The following is a 22,890-nucleotide window of genomic DNA, read 5'->3' on the forward strand; positions in this document are numbered from 1 at the left end:
CCAGTCACAATAACGACTGTACAGGCAGTTTTTCTCCCTAAAAAATGTCTAATGCGTATGAATACGCAGCACGCGTCACTGCCGACTTCTCATGAAGTGCCCGGGACAGCATGGCGGGAACGGAATCTCTGCTGAGCAAAGACCATGTGCCCAGGTGATGTCACACTAGAAGTGCCAGGGTGCCCTGCAGGCTTCTATCTGCTGCTGGGAGATCAATGTGGAGGTTTATGAATGGAAAAACTAATAGCCCCAGAGGCTAAAGAAAACCCTGTTTCTGACCCTTATGTTACAACAAAAATTTGGTGACTAAACTATTTCATTTGGCTCCTACATTTTTCAGATTAGAAGCCAATGGTTCCTTGATATTTTTTTTTTTGTCTGGAGCTCTGCCCTCCATATGCAAAAAATGTCATTGATGAACCGAAGCCAGATGATGGCAAATTGGCAAAACAGGGGGTGTGTATATACATAATATTCTTCGAATGCTATCATATATGCATTTGCATAAGGAGGGGCCACGTTAGAGCCCATAGCGGTCCCCTACTTCTGGCCATAGTATGTATCACCGAACAGGGAGAAATTTTTTGTGAGTATAATATTCAATAGTTTGAGGCAGAACTCTTGTTGTCTGTCTTGCAAGTTTTAATTAGTGTGGAGTAATCTTGCTGTTGCTTGTAGGCTCTTGTCATGTTCAATTGACATATATAAGCTGTTTTACTTCCAACGTCAATAATGTACAGTTGAGTGTCAAGTTTGTGTAATTTAGTGAGAAAATCTGTGGTAAATTGCAAGAGGAGAGCAGACGGAATCTGTGGAGGCCACTATGGGGGTTCCTGGGGGATTGTTGAGTCTCTTGTGGATTTTAGGTAATGTTTAAAAAACCGGTGTGATAGGGTCCTGTCTGGTGAGAAAAGTGGCTGTTTTAGAGTCGATCAACCCCTTGGCTTGTAAATATCATCAACGTGTGTGATATTAGTCCCTGAATATTTTTGGTGGGGTCGTTTTGTAAAATGTCATACGTAGTGGTGTCTGCTAGTTGTCTTCTGATCTCCTGGAGGTATTCCACTTTGTCCATTATTACCAAAGCCCCGCCTTTGTCGGCCGGCTTGGTAGTAATGTCAGTATTAGTCTGTAGGGTATTGAGGGCCATCCTTTCCTCCACAGATAAATTATTTGTGTGTCTAAAATGACCTAGGGTATTCTTTGTCAGGATTTCCTGTATTGTATTTTGAAAGAGTGATGTAGGTTTCAATTAGGTGTTTGTTTCGTGGTGGCGTGAACGAGAGCTCCCATTTCTAAGGCCTAAAGTCTCTATCGATAGTTCGCTTGGTGGATTTGTGATAGTTTGTGGCTTAGAGTCCACTTGACTGAAATGGGCTTTAAGTCTTAAGCTTTATTCACACGTCAGTGTTTTGTTCACTGATTTCCATCAGTGATTGTGAGCCAAAACCAGGAGTAGAGCTACATAGACATAAGGTATAAAGGAAAGATCTGCACCTGTTCTGTGTTTAGAGCCGCACCTGGTTTTGGCTCACAATCACTGATGGAAATCACTGACCAAACACTGAAGTGTGAATGATGAATTAGAGTTTGATGGAATCTCTGGAGTTCTTGTTCCAGAGTAAATTTATTTAATTTCGGTATGAGACAAAATGACAAACCCTTCTGCAATACACTAGTCTGTGCTAGGGATAAATTGAACAAAGAGATGTTGATCACTAAGTTGGTCTCCTTACCTTGGATCTCGTCTGGATTCGGTCTCCTTGGTCGCTTTTTGCCACCTCTCCTGGTGCGCCTCTTCCTGGTCTGCCTCTCCTCTTTGGGTATCCTAAAAAATGAGATGGACGTCTGTAACCTGTTGATCTGTCGCTGTCGTAGGATGATCCTGCACCAGAATGATAGGTATATCGATTGTCCCAAAAGTTCTGTTGTAGATTTCCTTTCCACTTATAGACCGTGTCCTGACTATAATCTTCCGCATCGCGAATACATTTTTGTCGCTTGTTCTGTTCCGTGATTTTCTTGTATTCACTTAGTTTTTTTTATCAGTTTTTTCTTTGGCTTTCTTTCGTTCTTCCTCCAGTGCTGTTGCTGTTAGTGTTATTTCTGTTAACTTCATTTTCTTGGATAGCTCTCCAATTGATTTTTGGAGTTGCTCTATCTGAGTAAAATCAAATCAAATGAGCAATTGTTCAAAATACTTTCAAAACGTTCGCAGAACTCAGCATTGTCTGCAAACAATGTTGGTCTCAGACGTGAGTGTAAACCTCTCGGGATACGGATGTTTCTGTAATATTCAGTGAAAGTGCTACAATGGAGTTCCCATCCAGTTAGTCGTCTGCGATCCCTTTTATTGTCGCGGATCTTTAACTCGTCGCTGGGTATATGTAAAAAATCATTGGGTAGATGCACTCCTCATACGATATATCCAGCGGTCGTCGTGTCATATGAAAATACATTTTCTCATGCTTTCAGTAGGCGCTGGTTGCTTATAGTATTGTGCAGTATTGTAGAAATGGAGCTCTGCACACTGGGTTGGCTGGTGCCAGCAAGGACTTGGTAATCGTAATCAGAGAAGAATGCGGCACACAGGAACTTCTTAGCAATTTCATATTATTTATTAATTTAACATCATTATATTTGACTCATGATTCAGTTACATTATGCAACATCATAGCCACTTTCCCAAATGGACCTTAGGCGGTCTAGTTATCTATGGTGTAATGATAATATAGATCCAATTAGAAACCAGACATATATGATCAAAATATGATGTGGAATAAAATAGAAATAAACTCTTAAAGGAAATTTCATCTAGAGGTAAAGCATGTTAATCAAATAGTGGTAAGAGCTACCTAGAGTAAAAGGAGTGTGAAGGCCCCAATATTAAGGAATGGGAGTAAAGGGTGGGAAAGTAAATAGTAAGTCGATCAAAGGGAGAACAGGATTGCTCGGAAGAGTCAGCAGGCATAGATATAAATATATAAATATATAAGGATATATATATCCAGAAGTGGATAGTGTCCCTAAAGTATTACCTGGTTTTAGTGGCTTGAAGGTATGGCGCGCTGGATCATAGGACACTAGCCTGTGAGCGCTGTGGTTTTAAACTGTATGTCTCTCCTCCCCCTTTAAACTATAAGCAATCCCTGTGGAACGCAGATTGCGACTTCCGGGGTCACGTGATGCAGCGGTCCCTCCCCCGTCACGTTTCACTCCGATCACGTGATCGGAACTCTAAGCAGCCCATACAGTTTAAAACCACCGAGCTCGCAGGCTAGCGTCCTGTGATCCAGTAATCCTGTTCTCCCTTTGATTGACTTACTATTTACCTTCCCACCCCTTACTCCCCATTCCTTAATATTGGGGCCTTCACACTCCTTTTACTCTAGGCATCTCTTACCACAATCTGATTAACATGCTTTACCTCTAGATGAAAGTTCCTTTCAGTGTTTATTTCTATGTTATTCCACATCATATATGTCTGGTTTCTAATTGGATCTAGATTATCATTGCACCATAGATAACTAGACCGCTGAAGGACCATTTGGGATCAAAACGTTCGATCAGCACGAATATCAAAAGTGGCTATGATGTTGCATATAATGTAACTGGATCGTGAGTCAATAATATATAATGATGTCAAATTAATAAATTATATGAAATTGCAAAGAAGTTCCTGTGTGCCGCAATCTTCTCTTCTCTAAAATGGAGGCTGTTGTGAAGGCCCTCATGGAGGCTAATTTGCAGCAGCGAGAGACAAACCTGCAGCAACACGAGGCTAATAAGCAGCAGCAGGAGACTAGCCAGTTGCTGCTACAACACGTGATAGCTTTGCAGACAACAGGAGCAACCCCAAGCGTCCATGATGCCCGGAAAGCAGTCCGTGCCGCTATTCCTAAGATCACCCCCGCAGACGACATCGAAACCTACCTGGCGATGTACGAGAAAGTGGCCATCAGGGAAAAGCTACCCCGTGACCAGTGGGCTGAGGTCGTCACTCCATTCCTGGTATCCGGTTCCCAGCGGGTGTATTTCGACTTGCCGGACAATCAAGCGGCCGACTACCAAAAAGTAAGGGTTGATATTTTGGCAAGACTGGGGGTGAATGTGTTGGTCCGGGCCCAGCGAGTACATCAGTGAAGGTTTAAGCGGGCTGAGCCTGCGAGGAGCCAGTATTATGACTTAGTCCACCTCATGCAAAAGTGGCTACAGCCTGATGTGCTGAGTCCCACGGCTATGCTGGATAGCCTATTGGCTGATATGTTCTGGAGGGCTCTGCCACCCCCTCTCCAGCACTGGATCAGCCAGGTGTCTCCCGACAACACCCTAGAAATGGTGGACCTGGTGGAGTGGTAAATCTCTATCCCAGACCCGGCGACTTGTACCAACCAAACCCACCCTGGGTGTACCCTCTACGGACCTGTCTCCGATAGTCTGCTGGCGGTGTCAGGTGGAACCCATGGATACTAACTATGGCTACTGTCAGTCGCTATATGCCAGGAAGCTGTGTGCAGCAGGTACCCCAAAAAATCTAAACCACCTGTGCCAGGTGGAGGTAGGAGACACTCCAGCGGAGGCTCTGCTGGACTCAGGGAGACTGGTGTCCCTAGTAAGGGTTCCCCTGGTACAGTCAGTGGAGTATACTGGCCGGAAAGTCGGAGTCATGTGCATCCATGGAGACTTAAAGGACTTTCCCAACGCCCTGATGTTTCTAACCACAGGGGCTGGCGGATGGACTCATGAAGTGGCAGTTGTCCCAAATTTACACTACAAACTTATAATAGGGAGAGACTTCCCGGGCTTCCCGGCACTGTGGCCTGCTATTAGAGTGACTGATACCCATGAGACAGGGGTAACCCTAGCAGAGTGGCCTGGCTCAGGGGGGAGACCAGAACCCTGGGAACCTGAGACTGTAGGGCCAGAGGTATGGGTGACCGCCACTTCAGTGGAAGAGGGGGAGACAACCCCGCTAAGTGTGATGGTGGGAGACGTGGAGGACTTGCTGCTGGGTCCTGAATTGGCAGACCTCAATGTCTCAGGGCATAATTTTGGTACCGCCCAACGTCGGGACCCAACCCTATCCTGTGCCTGGGAAAACGTGTTAATAGTAGATGGTGAATCACAACAACCTTGGGCAGAGTCAGTGGTTCACCGTCTTGTGGTTCATCAGGATATACAGGGTGAGCCTATTGAACAGTTGGTGGTCCCCAAGTCTTATCGCAAGCTTGTATTAGATCTAGCCCACCAACATGTTCTTGGAGGTCATCTGGGGCTGCAGAAAACTCAGGATCGTATTCTACAGCGGTTTTACTGGGCCAGCATATTCAAAGAAGTGGAAGAGTTTTGTAAGTCTTGCCCGACTTGCCAGATAACTAGCCCCCAGCCACATTTCCGTAGTTCCCTAGTACCTCTCCCGATTATCGAAGTACCGTTTGGCCGAATAGCTATAGACCTCATAGGCCCAGTACCGAAGTCCGCCAGAGGGCATAAACACATCTTAGTCATTCTAGACTACGCCACTCGGTACCCGGAGTGTACTGCTACATACCTTGGCCAAATTCGTAGCTAAGGAGTTAATGGAGATGTTTTCCCGAGTAGGACTACCTAAAGAGATTCTGACCGACCAAGGTACCCCTTTTATGTCCAATGTGATGAGGGAACTCTGTAAGTTGCTGCACATAAAACAACTAGGGACGTCCGTTTACCATCCGCAAATGGACGGTCTGGTAGAACGGTTTAATCAAACATAAAAAAATATGTTGAAAAGGGTAGTGTCTAAAGATGGTAAGGACTGGAACCTCCTTCTGCCCTATCTCATGTTCGCAGTGCGAGAGGTACCCAGGCCTCTACTGGGTTCTCCCCCTTCGAACTGCTATATGGAAGACACCCTTGCCGTCTCTTGGACGTGGCCAAAGAGGCGTGGGAACAACACCCCACTCCACATAAAAGTGTAATTAAGTACGTTACCCAGATGCAAGATCGGATAAAGACAGTGTTGGCTCGTGTTAGGGAGCATATGGAGACAGCTCAGCAAGCCCAGAGTCGAGTCTATAATCGGCAGGCTCAGGTCCGGATCTTTAACCCGGGTGATCGGGTTTTGGTTCTGGTGCCCACTGTGGACAGTAAGTTCCTGGCTAGGTGGCATGGGCCCTACAAGGTACTCGAGAAAATTGGAGATGTAAACTACAAGGTACACCAGCCAGGGCGACGAAAGCCGGAGCAGGTTTACCATGTGAATTTACTCAAACCCCGAAAAGATAGTGAAACCTGTACAGAAGACAGCCCACGGCTGGGTTTTCTAGGAAAAGAGGTACCGGCCCCTCTGTCTGAGGCAAGAAAGGGGGCTGCCACAGTAAAAATTGCTGACAGCCTCTCCTCTAAACAGACTCAGGAGGCCAGGGAGTTCGTTAGTCGGAACATGGATATGTTCTCGGACCTCCCTGAATGCACTTCCATGATCCAGCATAACATTGTCACCGAGCCTCAGGCAAAAGTCTGATTGAAACCATACCGGGTGCCTGAGGCTCCGCGACAAACCATTTAGGAGGAGGTGCAGCTAATGTTGCAGCTTGTCACGGGATAGAGTCGCGGGTATAAAGATAGAGCGGAGTTGCACCCCCTGAGTTGCCACCCGGTCCCCTGTCCCTGCCTACTTGCACCACCCGCCCTAGGTGACGGGGCGCAACTGGGCTACAGTCCCTGACCTGAGTAAGTGCAAGCAGAGAGATAGAGACAGCAGGGAAGCAGACAGCCAATGAGAGGTAGCACTAGAGCGGACAGAGAGGTGGAACAAGCAAGGTATCACCAAAAACAGAAGGGTGAGGCGGGTCAACTAGCCGGGGTCAGTCCAGGAGGTCACGTCAGTACAAGAGAAGAGGCAAAGACAAAACCCGAAAGCAAGCCGATGTCAAAATCCGAGAGGTAGCGTCAAGGTTCAGGGAGTAGGCAGAAGAGGTGTCAAGATGCAGATCAAGGGTCAAATCCAGAGGTAAGCTAAATAAGAACAATAATACACAGCCTAAGGGACCAAAATCACGGGCAACCTGTAGCCAGCAGGTTGCCTGTATTTATAGTGGGGAGTGAGGGTCATATGATGTGGCCAGCGTCACATGACCGACAGACAAACAAGTCGAGCACCGAGTGATCAGCTCGGCGCTCAAGGCAGACCTAGGAGCAGGGAGCCTCCCAGCTAGTAAAGCCGCCCTGGGAACGAGGCTGAACACAGATCCTTGCTCCCGAAGCTAAGCAGCAGGTCTGCGGCTGATGGGAGACCGAGTGCGCCTTTGGCGCCCCGTTACACAGCTAGACATCATTGAGGAGTCAAAAAGTGAGTGGGCCAGTCCTGTAGTACCTGATACCCAAGCCGGACGGGACGTTGCGGTTATGTAACGTCTTTCTAAAAAAACTTAACGAGGTTTCCAAATTCGATGCAAATCCCATGCCTCTGGTGGATTAGCTCATCGAGAGGTTAGGACAATCCTGGTATTTTTCTGTTTTGGACCTCACGAAAGGGTATTGGCAGGTGCCCTTAACGGAGGCTGCCAAAGATAAAACTGCCTTCATCACGCACGGATTCATCAAACCCCAAGTGAACAAAATAGAGGCGATCTGGAATTGGCCCTGTCACCACTATGCAAATAAAGTCATTCCTGGGAATGGTGGGCTATTACATGAGGTTTGTTCCCCACTTTGCTACTCTAGCCGCGCCCTTGACAGGGTTCTTGAAGGGACACAAGTCAGTGATGGTTAGTTGGGATGATGGGGCGGAAGAGGCTTTTGCCGCTTTGAAGTCAGCCCTGTGTGAGCCCTGTGTGGGTCATCGGTTTTGGTGATGCCCGACTTCAAGAGGGAGTTTATGGTACAAACGGATGCCTCTGAAGTAGGCCTCGGTGCTGTACTGTCTCAGGAAGTCAACTGGGAGGATCATCCCGTTGTCTTCCTAAGCCGCAAGCTCACCCCAACCGAAACCAGGTACAGTTTAGTGGAGAGAGAGTGCCTGGCTATCAAGTGGGCACTCGAGTCTTTCCGCTACAGTTTTTATTGCAGAGAAATTTCTGCCTGATGGCCGACCACTCCCCTCTCAAGTGGGAGAACCAGGCCGCAGATGCCCTGTCCCCTCAGGGTTGAACAAAGGAGAAGGGTTTGTGACACAGTGAGGGTATGTGTCTGGCATGGCAGGTATTTTCCTCCCAGCATGTGCGGCTGGGCTGGTTTCCAGCCAGGTGAGGTCAAATACCGGACCGGAGTTTAAGTGCCAGTCCAGGTTTTGGCAGCACCTGGCTGTCCTTAAATAGGCAGCTGGGCTCAGCAGAGAGGTGTCTGTTTTTGGGATCTGAGACTTTGTGCCATGCTGGAGGGCTGAGAGCCGCACGTTGGGGAAACATGCCCCCTAAAGACTGCTGTGGACTACTGGAGGCAGAACTGCCAGCAACGTGACTTGCGTTATATGAACTTTCCATTGTGTGTGAATTAACACCAAGACTGCAAAGTTACGTGCTGTTTTTGCAATTGCCTCAAGTGTGAATAAAGACTGACGTTTTGAGTTAAGAACGTGTATTTTGCATCTGTACTGCGCCCGCTAACCCTATCTACCAGAGCGAAACCCCACAGTGTGTATACATAGATAGCTATCAGTCACTGATAGTTGTACACAGGGGAGGTGTTATCAGTGATTGATAGCATTTTCGGTGTAAGTGTGTGTGTGTGTATATACATATATATATATATATATATATATATATACATATATTTGTGAGACAATGACAGGGCTCATGGCTGTTAGGAAAGAGGAATGGCAGGATTATCCATCTGTTACCCATCTGTGGTCAGGCCTGAGGCAGCAACAGGTGGCACAATCAAAGGAGCATAAAGCTGTCCTCAAAGTGAGAGGGTTGTGTGCCTGGAGTGGTTGTGTGTGTGGTCTGAGCTGGGAGCACTGAGAGACCATGAGGCTGGGATTAGCCTGAGGTTTGGGGGTCCTGCGACGCCTAGGGATAAGGGTTGCATGGTCAGCGTCGGGTGGACGACTAGACCACAATTCCCCAAAAGACACCGGTGTGGTAACAGCCAGGAGACTGATGGACATTAGGCTGGGGAAAGCCACATGGGTTCACGTGTGTGTGTGTGAACGGTGAGTCAGGGATATACTGTGTTTAGGTAGTGCCTAGCCGGGCAGGCTTTTACTTTATTTTTTGTTTTGTTTTGTTTTGTATTGTTTTGTGCTTGTCGCAGTAAAGCACGAGTTGGGACATGAAAACCTGTTGTCTGCAAAGGAATTTGTGAGGATGAGCTTCAGAAAGAAAGCCACCCCTCAGAACATATATATATATCTCACAATTGCTTTGTCCTATTCAATTTTTTGTATGTTTTAATGTTTCACTTCAGGGATTTTCTCTGAAATGCAATACCATAATCCTGAGGATAGGTCATCAATATGAAGAAGCCCGGAGAACCTGCGCCCAACAAGTTATTTTCCTCAGTGTATTTTCCCTCTAGGAAGTGAGTTGTGTGTCCTCTTCTTGGAACCTGTAGAGTGCTGGTTAGTGGGAACGTTTATTGAAGGAAGAGGACAAATGAGAAGCTCTATTGAGGAGGAGCACTTATTGGAAGTGAGCCCTGACTGTTTTGTTTTATTGAGTTATATGACTACCTAATTGCTTTTATTGGCTGTGTTAGTGGTGGGTTGGTAGTCAGAGTCTCTTAACCTTAGAGACTCTGTTCATCAGCACAACAAGGGATCACAGCATTACTGCAAGTGCTGTTTTCTCTTTTATTGTTTGCACAGTGGTATTCCAAAAAACCCTACACACATTCAGTGTATCAATGGCCAAACCCGCCATCTTCAGCAGGACTGGTTGAAAAACCAGATGATGTAGGAGGGAGAAGGATCTGGCAAATGTAACACCTGGGAGATCAAATACCCTCTGAGGTGTCTAGCAGCAGCTTTCTCCCTTCTCCCGACTGAAAACACATAGACTGAATGCACACGGCCACGGAACATGAATGTGAGCGGTCCGTGGTATCCCGGCCTGGCATCCTGCTGACAGCAGGAGTGCACGACGTCGTTGGTTGCTATGACGCCAGGTGCTTAAAGAGGACCTTTCACCACAATAAAACTTCTAAAGTAACTATACAGGCATGTAGAGCGGCGCCCAGGGACCCCCCTGCACTTACTGTTATACCTGGGCGCCGCTCCATTCTCCCGTTATTGCCTCCGGTATCTTTACAGTTAGGCTCCACCCAGGGGAACCTGCCGTCGGCTCATTCTCCCATGCTGCAGCGCTGGCCAATCACAGCGCTCAGCTCATAGCCTGAGAGAGAGAAAAGCCCGGGAGCCGCACAGACGGTAAGTATACTGCTCCTTCCGCTCCCCACTACACTTTACCATGGCTGCCAGGACTTTAGCGTCCCGGCAGCCATGGTAACTATTCAGAAAAAGCTAAACGTTGGATCCCGCAATGCGCCGAAACAACGTTTAGCTTAAGGCAAGTTTTCAGGATTTTTGGCCGGAGCAAAAAGCGCAGCATGCTGCAGTATTTTCTTCGGCCAAAAAACGTTCCGGTCCGGAACTGAAGACATCCTGATGCATCCTGAATGGATTTCTCTCCATTCAGAATGCATTGGGATAATCCTGATCAGGATTCTTCCAGCATAAGGCCCCGACGACGGAACTCTATGCCGGAAGAAAAGAACGCAAGTGTGAAAGAGCCCTTATTTGTCTGTATTTGGGCCACAAATCAAGATATATCATTAAAGGCGTTATCAAGGAAAATATATTTATCCTCAGGATAGGTCATCAGTATCAGATATGCGGGGATCCAACACCTGGGACTCCTGTAAGTGCTGTTAGAAGAGGCATTGAGCACTGCGGCCTATTCCTAGGTCAGTGACATGACTGTACATCGGTCACATGGCCTAGTTGCAGCTCAGCCCTATTCAAATCAATAGGGCTGAGTTGCAATACCAAGCACTGCCACTATATGATGTATGGCGCGGTCCTTGTAAAGCTGCTGGGAGCCAGAATCGCTCACTAGAGCTCCGGTGACCGCAGCGGACCCTCAAACAGCTGATCGTCAGGGATGCTGGGACTTGAACCCCCCGCTAATGTGATAATGATGACCTATCCTGAGGATAAGTCTTCATTATCTTTTCCAGGATAACCCCTTTAAAGTGCACATCTCTCATGTCAGATTTATTTAAAGGTATGTGGTGACGGATTCCCTTTAAGGACCCACAGATATGTCTCAGCATTTTTATGCTGTCATAACTGTTCTGAGATCTTGCTCCGCCCGGCAGTGTGTTGTTTTAAATAAAAGAGCCCTTGCCCTGCGCGATCCAAATAAGGAGAGCATCGGAGCATAAAGTGCTCCGATATTAACATCATGGGGGGCTGCCTGGGTGAAATGATGGGTATGTCCGGGTTCAGCTCTGAACCCGGACAACTCCTTTAATTCTAGTTACTTATTAGGGTAATTATCATGTCACCTAGAACTAGGGTGGATTTGATTTTAATCAAACTGATTTAAATCACTAGTCAGTAAGGCTTGATTTAAATCATAGTTTTCTACATAAAGACTAATTTTTGCTGGTATAACTTATAATATGCAAGTAGATGAAGATTTTTAGAATAACAACTTTTCATATTAGTTTGATTAGGTTGATTCTGCTTTCATAGGTTTCTAGAAGGTAGGATTAAGGTCTTTTTCTCAACTCTGTTCATGTTATAACATTTTTGCTGTGAAGAGGCATGTGATCTCTGCTGAGTCAAATTCAGTTTTGAGAACTGCAAAAGTAAACCAAGCATCTGTGATAATATCTTGTAGGCAGAGAAACTGCCCAATAAACTTACAAAAACCTCTAGAAGAGCATGACATTGTGAATGGCTTAATGGAATTTATTTACCCAAAAAATTAAACATATACAGCCTTATTCTACATAATTAAAAAACAAATCTTTATTTCATGATGGAATAACCTTTGGATGGTAATATACAGACGTGGACAAAATTGTTGGTACCCTTTGGTCAATGAAAGAAAAAGTCACAATGGTCACAGAAATAACTTTAATCTGACAAAAGTAATAATAAATTAAAATTCTATAAATGTTAACCAATGAAAGTCAGACATTGTTTTTCAACCATGCTTCAACAGAATTATGTAAAAAAATAAACTCATGAAACAGGCATGGACAAAAATGATGGTACCCCTAACTTAATATTTTGTTGCGCAACCTTTTGAGGCAATCACTGCAATCAAACGCTTCCTGTAACTGTCAATGAGACATCTGCACCTCTCAGCAGGTATTTTGGCCCACTCCTCATGAGCAAACTGCTCCAGTTGTGTCCGGTTTGAAGGGTGCCTTTTCCAGACTGCATGTTTCAGCTCCTTCCAAAGATGCTCAATAGGATTGAGGTCAGGGCTCATAGAAGGCCACTTTAGAATAGTCCAATTTTTTCCTCTTAGCCATTCTTGGGTGTTTTTAGCGGTGTGTTTTGGGTCATTGTCCTGTTGCAAGACCCATGACCTGCGACTGAGACCAAGCTTTCTGACACTGGCTAGTACATTTCTCTCTAGAATTCCTTGATAGTCTTGAGATTTCATTGTACCCTGCACAGATTCAAGACACCCTGTGCCAGACGCAGCAAAGCAGCCCCAGAACATAACAGAGCCTCCTCCATGTTTCACAGTAGGGACAGTGTTCTTTTCTTGATATGCTTCATTTTTTCGTCTGTGAACATACAGCTGATGTGCCTTGGCAAAAACTTCGATTTTTGTCTCATCTGTCCACAGGACATTCTCCCAGAAGCTTTGTGGCTTGTCAACATGTAGTTTGGCATATTCCAGTCTTGCTTTTTTATGATTCGTTTTCAACAATGGTGTCCTCCTTGGTCGTCTCCCATGTAGTCCACTTTGGCTCAAACAACGACGGATGGTGCGATCTGACACTGATGTTCCTTGAGCATGAAGTTCACCTTGAATCTCTTTAGAAGTCTTTCTAGGCTCTTTTGTTACCATTCGGATTATCCGTCTCTTAGATTTGTCATCAATTTTCCTCCTGCGGCCACGTCCAGGGAGGTTGGCTACAGTCCCATGGATCTTAAACTTATGAATAATATGTGCAACTGTACTCACAGGAACATCTAGTTGCTTGGAGATGGTCTTATAGCCTTTACCTTTAACATGCTTGTCTATAATTTTCTTTCTGATCTCTTGAGACAGCTCTTTCCTTTGCTTCCTCTGGTCCATGTCGAGTGTGGTACACACCATATCACCAAACAACACAGTGATTACCTGGAGCCATATATATAGGCCCAATGGCTGATTACAAGGTTGTAGACACCTGTGATGCTAATTAGTGGACACACCTTGAATTAACATGTCCCTTTGGTCACATTATGTTCTGTGTTTTCTAGGGGTACCATCATTTTTGTCCATGCCTGTTTCATGAGTTTATTTTTTTACATAATTCTGTTGAAGCATGGTTGAAAAACAATGTCTGACTTTCATTGGTTAACATTTATAGAATTTTAATTTATTATTACTTTTGTCAGATTAAAGTTATTTCTGTGACCATTGTGACTTTTTCTTTCATTGACCAAAGGGTACCAACAATTTTGTCCACGTCTGTATTTTCCTCAAAAAGCATTTTATATAAAAAAAATCCAATTTAAATTTAAAAAATCCGATTTAAATAAAAAATGTTTTTTATTTGTTTAAAAAAATCATAGATTTTTAGCCACCCTGCCTAGAACCCCTTGTAACTAGGGGCACGCCTACTATAGAGGCTTTGTGGTCTGTCAGCAGAAGGGATCTGGCGCTAAACTGTTTTCGCTACGTGCTTTGAAAACCGCCTCACTGCATTTAGGGTTCCTGTATTCAGTAATGCAGCCTGAATTATAGATATATTATGAAATTAATCAGCAGTGCCGTGAGGACGATGCAGGGGGTGAAGGAAGCATCACGGCCACTACCTGATCTGTATACATAGGGCCCTTTGAGTGCCATGTTTTACATAAGTTAGGCTCCATTCACACGTCCGCAATTCCGTTCCGCATTTTGCAGAACACAATTGCGGACCCAAACTTCCGGGTCCGCAATTCCGATCCTGAAAAAAATAGAACATGTCCTATTCTTTTCCGCAATTGCGGACCAGAATAGGAATTTTCTATTAAGTGCCGGCGATGTGCGGTCCGCAAAATGCGAAACACACATTACCGGTGTCCATGTTTTGTGGATCTGCAAAACACACATGGATGTGTGAATCGACCCTTATTGTGAGCCAAAACCAGGTGCAAGTCAAAAACACAGAACAGGTGCAAATGCTAACATTCTACCTTATTTCTGTATAACGTGCACTCACAGCCACTGATGGAAATCACTGATCAAACACTGACTGTGGGGAAGTGGTCATAAGCTGCATATATACAATGTAGTCAGCAGCTGTTTCCACATGCAGATCACCACTAAGTGACGGCTCACATATGTACTTGCCAGGCCACACCTGTACATTCTATTTATAACAATCAGGCATGGTCTGGCATGCACAGGTGTGGCCCGGTGATTAGCCGTCATGCACTTTTGGATACCGCTGCTGGACCATATCGTGTAAGAGCACGAGTATTCATACCGCTCTAACTTTTCTAATTTTTTTCACATTACACCCACAAACTTAAATGTATTCTATTAGGATTTTATGTGATAGACCAACACAAAGCAGCAAGTATGTGTATAGTGAAAAGAAAATGATACATGGTTTTCAAACATTTTAATAAATAAGTCAAAATGTGACTTATAAAATGGAAGGTCTATGCACAACTGCAAACCTACCAAGACATGGCCGTCCACCTAAACTGACAGCCCAGGCAAGGAGAGCACTAATTAGAGAAAGAGCCAAAGCGGCAACGGCGCTGATGAGGATGTGGAGTCTCAACCCAGGAGAGGCGTGCTTAGGCTCTGATGGAGGACGGGCCTGGGCACTGGATGGAAAGAAAATAATGCCCCTCTGGGCACCTTACTGCCTAATTTGCATATCATACAAAGATGATTTTCACAAGATAGAAAACAAGAAACGCCAAATGGAAGGTACATCAGGGAAGGAGGTGTTCTGTTCTACATGGGAATAGTTTTACTTTATTAATGATAATCCATGTGACAGATTTCCTTTAACAAATCTGGCCTTTAAGGAAATGTGGCCAGAAGAAAGCCATTTTTGAAAGCAAGCCTTAAGAAGTCCCGTTTGCAGTTTGCCACAAGTCATGTAGGGGACACAGCAAACATGTGGAAGAAGGTGCTGTGGTCACATGAGACCAAGGTTGAACTTTGTTGCCTAAATGCCAAATGCTATGTGGGGTAGAAAACTAACACTGCACATCTCCCAAACACACCATCCCAACTGTGAAACATGGTGGTGGCAGAATCAAGCTTAGGGGATGCTTTCTTCAGCAGGGACAGTGAAGCCGGTCAGTGTTAGACTACATGCACACGAACGTATTTTGTTTGCGTGTCCGTTCCGTTTTTTTGGTGGATAGGATGCGGACCCTTTCTTTTCAGTGGGTCCGCAAAAAAATGCGGACAGCACACTGCGTGCTGTCAGTATGTCCGTTCTGTAGCCCCGCAAAAATAAATAGAACATGTCCTATTCTTGTCCGTTTTAGGCATTTTAATAAAAAACGGATGGCATAACGGTCGTGTGCATGTAGCCTAAATGGGAAGATGGATGTAGCTGAATACAGGGCAATGCTGGAGTAAAACCTGTTTGAGGCTGAAAACGACTTGAAACTGGGGCAGAAGTTCCCCTTCCAGCCGGACAACAACCCTAACCATACAGCCAGAGCTACAGTGTAATGGTTTAGATCAAAGCATATTCCTGTGTTAGAATGGCCCAGTTAAAGTCCAGACCTAAATCCCATTAAGAATCTGTGGCTCACAGACGCTCTCCATCCAGTCCTGAGGTATTGTGCACAGAAGAACGGGCAAACATTTCCGCCTCTAGAAGTGCAAAGCTGGTAGAGACATACCCCAAAAGACCTGTAGCTGTATACAAAATTCAAGTCATTCCCTTTCCCAGTTTTACATGTAAAAGTGAACAATATTTTTTTAGGGAATGACTTGAATTTTTTATACAGCTACAAGACTTTTGGGGTATGTCTCTACCAGCTTTACACTTTTAGAGGTTGACATTTTTTCCCGTTCTTCTGTGCACAATACCTCAGGACTGGATGGAGAGCGTCTGTGAGCAGCAATATTCAAGTCTTGCCACAGATTCTCAATGGGATTTAGGTCTGGACTTGGATTTTTTAGACACATCAATACGATCTAACTATTTTTTTTTTGTTAATTCGTATTGATGTGTCTAAAAAATTTGATCGCTATTAAAATATAAAAATATTTCTTGTGTGCAGTGATTGTAAAGAAAAGCAAAAAATACAGCTTGCTCTGCAGAAATTATAAATATATATATATATATATATATATATATATATATAAAAAGTTATGGCTGTCAGAACCTGGTGATTCATAGAATTTTTTTTTAAGATTTGTTAAAAATGGTAAAAAAAAAAGAAACTGTATATAATTGATAGCTCTGTAATTCTAGTGACTGTGTAATTTTTTAGCACATAGTGAACACCATGAAAACAAATTAGACAAAACCTTTCAGAATTGCATTTTGTTTTTCAGTTTCACCCCATGAATATATCTTTTTTTCTGAAAATTAGCCTGGCCCTTAAAGGGGTTGTCTCATCTGAGACAATGGGGGCATATCGCTAGGATATGTCCCCATTGTCTTATAGGTGCGGGTCCCACCTATATATTGAGAACAGAGCCCCGAAAGTGGCGGGGGATGCATGTGCAGCCACCCTCTATTCATTTTCTATGGGGCCGCCTAATATATTCCTGTCGGACCCATGGAAGTAAATGGTAGCAGTGGCTGGTCATGCCCTGTGTGCTCCCATTCACTTCTATGGAGAAAGGGCTTGGTGGTGGCTGGACCGGAGTCCTCCAGCCACCACTTTGCGGGGCTCCATTCCCGATATACCCCCACCTATAAGACAATGGGGGCATATCCTAGCGATATACCCCATTGTCTGAGATGAGACAACCCCTTGGAAGGGTCAAAGGTAGTCTGCCAGACTGCTGAGCCCCAGCTGATTAGATATTTACTGACACCATAAAAAACTATGGTTTCTCGGCTGCATGTCTTTGTCTAAACAGGGGACGTGCTGCTTACAACGTAAAATACACTCATTGCGAAAAAAATAACGCACTAAGAAGGAGTTGTTGAATCAAATGAAACTTTGTGTGAATGATGATACATGTAATGATGATATATAGAAGTGATTGCAATATTAGAGTGACTGCTTCTCTCATTACAATGATGTGCCCCTTCTCAAACTCTGGTGTCGGACCACCGATCAGATACTGATTATCTCAGCATAGTTAATCAGTATTAACATCTCGGAAAACCCCTTTAAGCTCTGTTGCAGCCAGGGGTTAACAGGCAGTTTTCTATGACAGACCTGGGAGCCTGGCATCTGAGACATTAAATTACCAGGATTGTAGTCCTCTCTGATCCCAGCTGTATTACACGCTGCCATGTATGGAGCAGGGTTGTCTTGTGAGCCCACTTCATAAAACCCTTAGGCCTCTTTCACACTACAGTATGTTGAATTCAGTGTTTTGCGTTCCGTTTTTCACGGATCCGTTGTTCCGTTTTTTGCTTCCGTTGTGGTTCCGTTTCCGTTCCGTTGTTCCGTTCCGTTTTTCCGTATGGCATATACAGTATACAGTAATTACATAGAAAAAATTGGGCTGGGCATAACATTTTCAATAGATGGTTCCGCAAAAAACGGAATGGATACGGAAGACATACGGATGCATTTCCGTATGTGTTCCGTTTTTTTTGCGGACCCATTGACTTGAATGGAGCCACGGACCGTGATTTGCGGCCAAATATAGGACATGTTCTATCTTTTCAACGGAACGGAAAAACGAAAATACGGAAACGGACTGCATACGGAACACATTCCGTTTTTTTGCAGAACCATTGAAATGAATGGTTCCGTATACGGACCGTATACGGAACGCAAAAAACGGACCGCAAAACGGAAAAAAAAAACGGTAGTGTGAAAGAGGCCTTAGCCTTAAGGGGTTAAATGATAGCTGATCAATGTGCTATATTGGTACCACGTAGAAATCTGCTTGTCTAAAAGCATCCTTGTGCTGCAGCCAGTGCCTGCTTTCCTGCCACATTATTTACACCAGTAGTCGCACAGTATATTAGTTGCTAGGCAGAGCAGCCTGAGATCTAAACACTGCTGATACTGTTTATTTGGCCTACTTGCAAAGGTCAGCAGAGAGCGGCAGCGGGGCATAATCCACATAGGAGAAACATGGAGATGTCAGCCCTGTCTGATTACCCTTGATATCCTGGGCTGAGTAAACATTGCTTGGAGAGCAGGCACAATTTGAAGGACAAGTTGAGCACATTTTCTTATTAGATCACCATGTTTTGCAGATAAATACTGAAAGGCTGACTTTGTACATGAAACATTGCTAAATACAGAGGAATGCTGGAAAGATATAGGACGGTATTAACAGAAGGCACACAGATGTACTGTTAGATCATCAGAAAATAGACATGTAGTGGTATTTCAGCTTTAGGTGAGCTGTAGGTTAGGCTACTTTCACACTAGCGTTCGGGTGTCCGCTTGTGAGCTCCGTTTGAAGGGGCTCACAAGCGGCCCCGAACGCATCCGTCCAGCCCTAATGCATTCTGAGTGGATGCGGATCCGCTCAGACTGCATCAGTCTGGCAGCGTTCAGCCTCCGCTCCGCAGGCGGACACCTGAACGCTGCTTGCAGCGTTCGGGTGTCCGCCTGGCCGTGCGGATCCGTCCAGACTTACAATGTAAGTCAATGGGGACGGATCCGTTTGAAGATGACACACTATGGCTCAATCTTCAAACGGATCCGTCCCCCATTGACTTTACATTGAAAGTCTGGACGGATCCGTTCAGGCTACTTTCACACTTAGAATTTTTTTTAACAATATAATGCAGACGGATCCGTTCTGAATGGAGCCACCGTCTGCATTATATGATCGGATCCGTCTCAGACGGATCCGCTCTGAACGCAAGTGTGAAAGTAGCCTTAGGAATGTCATTATTTATTTTTCTTCTGCCACACATATTGTACAAATGCCTAGTGTGCACCAATACATTTTAGGCTACTTTCACACTCGTGTTTGGTGCGAATCCGTCATGGATCTGCACAGACGGATCCGTTCAGATAATACATCTGTTCAGAACGGATCTGTTTGTATTATCTGTAACATAGCCAAGACGTATTCGTCTTGAACACCATTAAAAGTCAACGGAGGACGGATCTGTTTTCTATTGTGCCATTGAAAACTGATCTGTCCCCATTGACTTACATTGTGTGCCAGAACGGATCCATTTGGCTCAGTTTCGCTGCAAGCAGCGTTTTGGTGTCCGCCTCCATAGCGGAATGGAGACTGATCGGAGGCAAACTGATGCATTCTGAGCGGATCCTTTTCTATTCAGAATGCATTAGGGCAAAACTGATCCGTTTTGGACCGCTTGTGAGAGCCCTGAACGGATCTCAGAAACGGAAAGCCAAAACGCGAGTGTGAAAGTAGCCTTACTTCTCAAGGTAGTGCACTTGCCCATTGCGACAGCAGTATAATTCACATTACAGGAACATGACAGTAGTAGCATTTTGAGACAATTTTGTTGGGCTACTTTCACATCAGTGTCTTGGCTTTTTCTGGTTTTGAGATTCGGCAGAGGATCTTAAAACCAGGGCTAAACCGGTTCATATTTGTCCCCATTCATTGTCAGTGGGGACAAAACGGATCAGTATGCATCAGTTCTATTTTGTTGCGTTTTGTGTCCGGTCTGCGAAACGGAACAAACCGGATCTGGCATGAAAATCTATTTAAGTCAATAGTGCCGGGTCAGTTTTTTTCATTACCCATAAAAAACGAGTCGTTTTGATTTAATACAAATTGAACGGATAGATAGTGTTGTATTAAATGAAACGGATCCTCTGCCGGATCTCAAAACCTGAATAAAAAACGCAGATGTGAAAGCGTGGGGCAGCCGCATGCGGATCGCAGTCCTATTCACTTGAACGGGGTCTGCTATCCGTCCGTTCCACACAAAGATAGAACAAGTTCTATATTTTTGCGCAGCGGAAGTATGGAACGGAACACCATGGAAGCACTCCGTAGTGCTTCCGTGGGGTTCTGTTCTGTGCTTCAGCACTGCATCTACAGATTTGCGGACCCATTCAAGTGAATGGGACCGCATCCGTGATGCAGAATGCATACGGCTGGTGACCCGTGTATTGCGGAACCACTGTATGTGGCCTGCAATATGCCCACGGAACAAATACGTTCGTGTGAAAGAGGCCTAAGAAAAAAAATTAGGTCAGTGGAACCTGGTGTGACATCCTCTCTGGTCAATAGATGGTCAAAGCTACTAGGTCTGAATAGGTGTGTGCTTGTGTTGCCTATTTTTATAGATTTTTAAAGGTTCTACAAAGAATAAAGGCAATATATCAGTTTGCTGAGTAAATCATTGTGAATTGCATCCACAGTAAACTATAGGGATGTAATACTTAACGATCAGCCAAGCATTAGGTAAAGCAGAATATTAATTTGTACTGGTATATTGATGTCTGCTTCTCCTGGGTACTATTTATTGTTAAGAACAGTACGTAGCGATTTCCATTTCATCTCAGGGCAGAATTAAAGGGGTTGTCTCACTTCAGCAAGTGGCACTTATCATATAGAGAAAGTTACTACAAGGCACTTACTAATGTATTGTTATTGTCCATATTGTCTCCTTTACTGGCTGGATTAATTTTTTCTATCACATTATACACTGCTCGTTTCCATGGTTACAAACACCCTGTTATCCAGCAGCGGTAGCTGTGCTTGTACACTATAGAAAAAAGCATTGGCCTATCTGGTGGGTGGAACTATGGGAGTGCACGTAGGCTGGTGTTTTTTCCTATAGTGTGCAAGCACGACCACCACTGATGAATTGCGGGGTGGTCGTGAAAATTAATCCAGCCAGTAGAGGAAGCAATATGGATAATAACAATACATTAGTCATTTGCTGAAGTGAGACAACCCCTTTAATAGACCTCGGATTGAATGAGAACCTGACAATTGGTGCAGTATCAAACCTGCATTTGTGCTGTATAGCAGCTCCTGATTAGGGATACATAATTGGATTCTGAAGAATGGCTTAGTCTCATCAGCAGGGCATCTTCACCGGTGAGGGGCTGTCCCCGCATATGAATAAATATGGTTTGAAACTAGAAATATAATATGGGAACAAATAATATATAATATGGGGCAAACAGAACAGAATGCATTTTAGAGCATTCAGGTTTGTCCCCATTGACAATGAATGGGGACAAAACTGAAGCGTTTTTCTCCGGTATTGAGATCCTCTGCCGGATCTCAATTCCGGAAAATGTAAACGCTAGTGTGAAAGTAGCCTTAATGGTTTTTCTGAATTCCATGTTTGAGTTTAGAAGGAAAATATGTTTCATTCTTCTCTATTTTAAATTGTAGGAAGAGGCCTCCTGATCATACACGATGGAAGACTGTCTTCATACCTCCTCAGAAAACCTCTCCAAGTTAGTAAGTTGGGCCCATAGTCATGGTACCATTTGTAGCCTTATTCCAAATTTAAAGCACTTACTCTCTGAGGGCTCCCATGGCACTCTTACTGCTATGTGGGGATGCAGTGCCGGACATGCATACCACTGGCCATTGACTACAACTTGTAGGGCAGGCCCTCAGGAGAGAGTATGCTTTCAGGACAATAGAAGCTTCAACTCAGACAGTCCAAGTATAATAGGTGTGCCATCAGAGACTCAAACTAGTCCATTGGAAAGGTACCCTGGGAGGCCAGGAAAGTCTAAGCTCGACTGCAATAGAACAGGAGACTCGTGCGATTTTTCCTACTGTAGTGAGCCATCAGAGCTGGATGAGCCTGTAGAAGAATATGAAGATGAAACCACATTGTTTGATATGGTATGTGAATCTTCTGCAACAGATGAAGACAGTGATTTTGAGAACAGAACTCAGCAATCTCCTAATGTTTCTCGCAAGAGGCCCAGTGGTGGTCTTAACTCTTCTGTTTCTGGGTCTCAGTCACAGATTGTTGATGAGGATAGTAACGATGTCATTGTGAAGAAGATCAAACAGGAGAATCCTGAAGACTATTACATTGTTGCTAATGCAGAACTCACTGGTGGTATTGATGGTCCTTCGTTATCTTTAACTCAAATGACCAAGCCGAAGAATCAGACCCCTTCCACAAATCCTTTTATGGGACCAACTAAACCACCTAGCGTTTTGCCTCCATCTTTAAGCAGTGACTTAGACATACAAACTATTACACCTTCCCCATTGGTCCTACAAAGATCCCCACTCCAGAAACCAGTGAGGCCACTCTTGCCATCACAAAGCAAGGTACCATCTAATACTCCACTTGTGAGTCAACAAATTGGAATTCAGATGCCTGTCAGCACCTCCACAGGAAACCCTGGTCAACCTATCAGCATCCCTTTATCTGCACTTCAGTTGCCAGGACAGGAAAAGAAAGAGATTTCCGAAGAAATTATTCCACCTATACTGAAACCTGCATTGCCCTCTGACATGGCGCTCTCACCATCAGTTAGCACTGAGCCTGAAGTTAGCTCCAGTCAACAGCAGCCAACTACCATCCCCAACATCAACTGTGAGGGAACTGCACAATCTATTCCAGGTATGTAAGTGTATGCATATGATGTGAAGGCATGTGGGCAGGGTGTAACTTCTGCAATATGAATACTACGATTCTTGACAG

The 22,890-nt window shown here is 44.6% G+C and overlaps 1 protein-coding gene across 2 annotated transcripts in view; it reads left to right on the forward strand.

Moving 5' to 3' along the window:
* The window catches only part of LOC122921271 (uncharacterized protein KIAA1958-like), a 153,802-nt gene that overhangs the window by 38,110 nt on the left and 92,802 nt on the right, over nucleotides 1-22,890 (forward strand). For both annotated transcript variants that reach the window (XM_044271259.1, XM_044271253.1), the window contains exon 2: nucleotides 21,609-22,809. In XM_044271259.1, the coding sequence (XP_044127194.1) occupies nucleotides 21,633-22,809 (1,177 nt within the window). In that variant the 5' untranslated portion in view covers nucleotides 21,609-21,632. The remainder of the gene's footprint in view (nucleotides 1-21,608; nucleotides 22,810-22,890) is intronic.

This window comes from Bufo gargarizans, chromosome 1 (assembly GCF_014858855.1).
Source record: "Bufo gargarizans isolate SCDJY-AF-19 chromosome 1, ASM1485885v1, whole genome shotgun sequence".
NCBI lineage: Eukaryota > Metazoa > Chordata > Amphibia > Anura > Bufonidae > Bufo > Bufo gargarizans.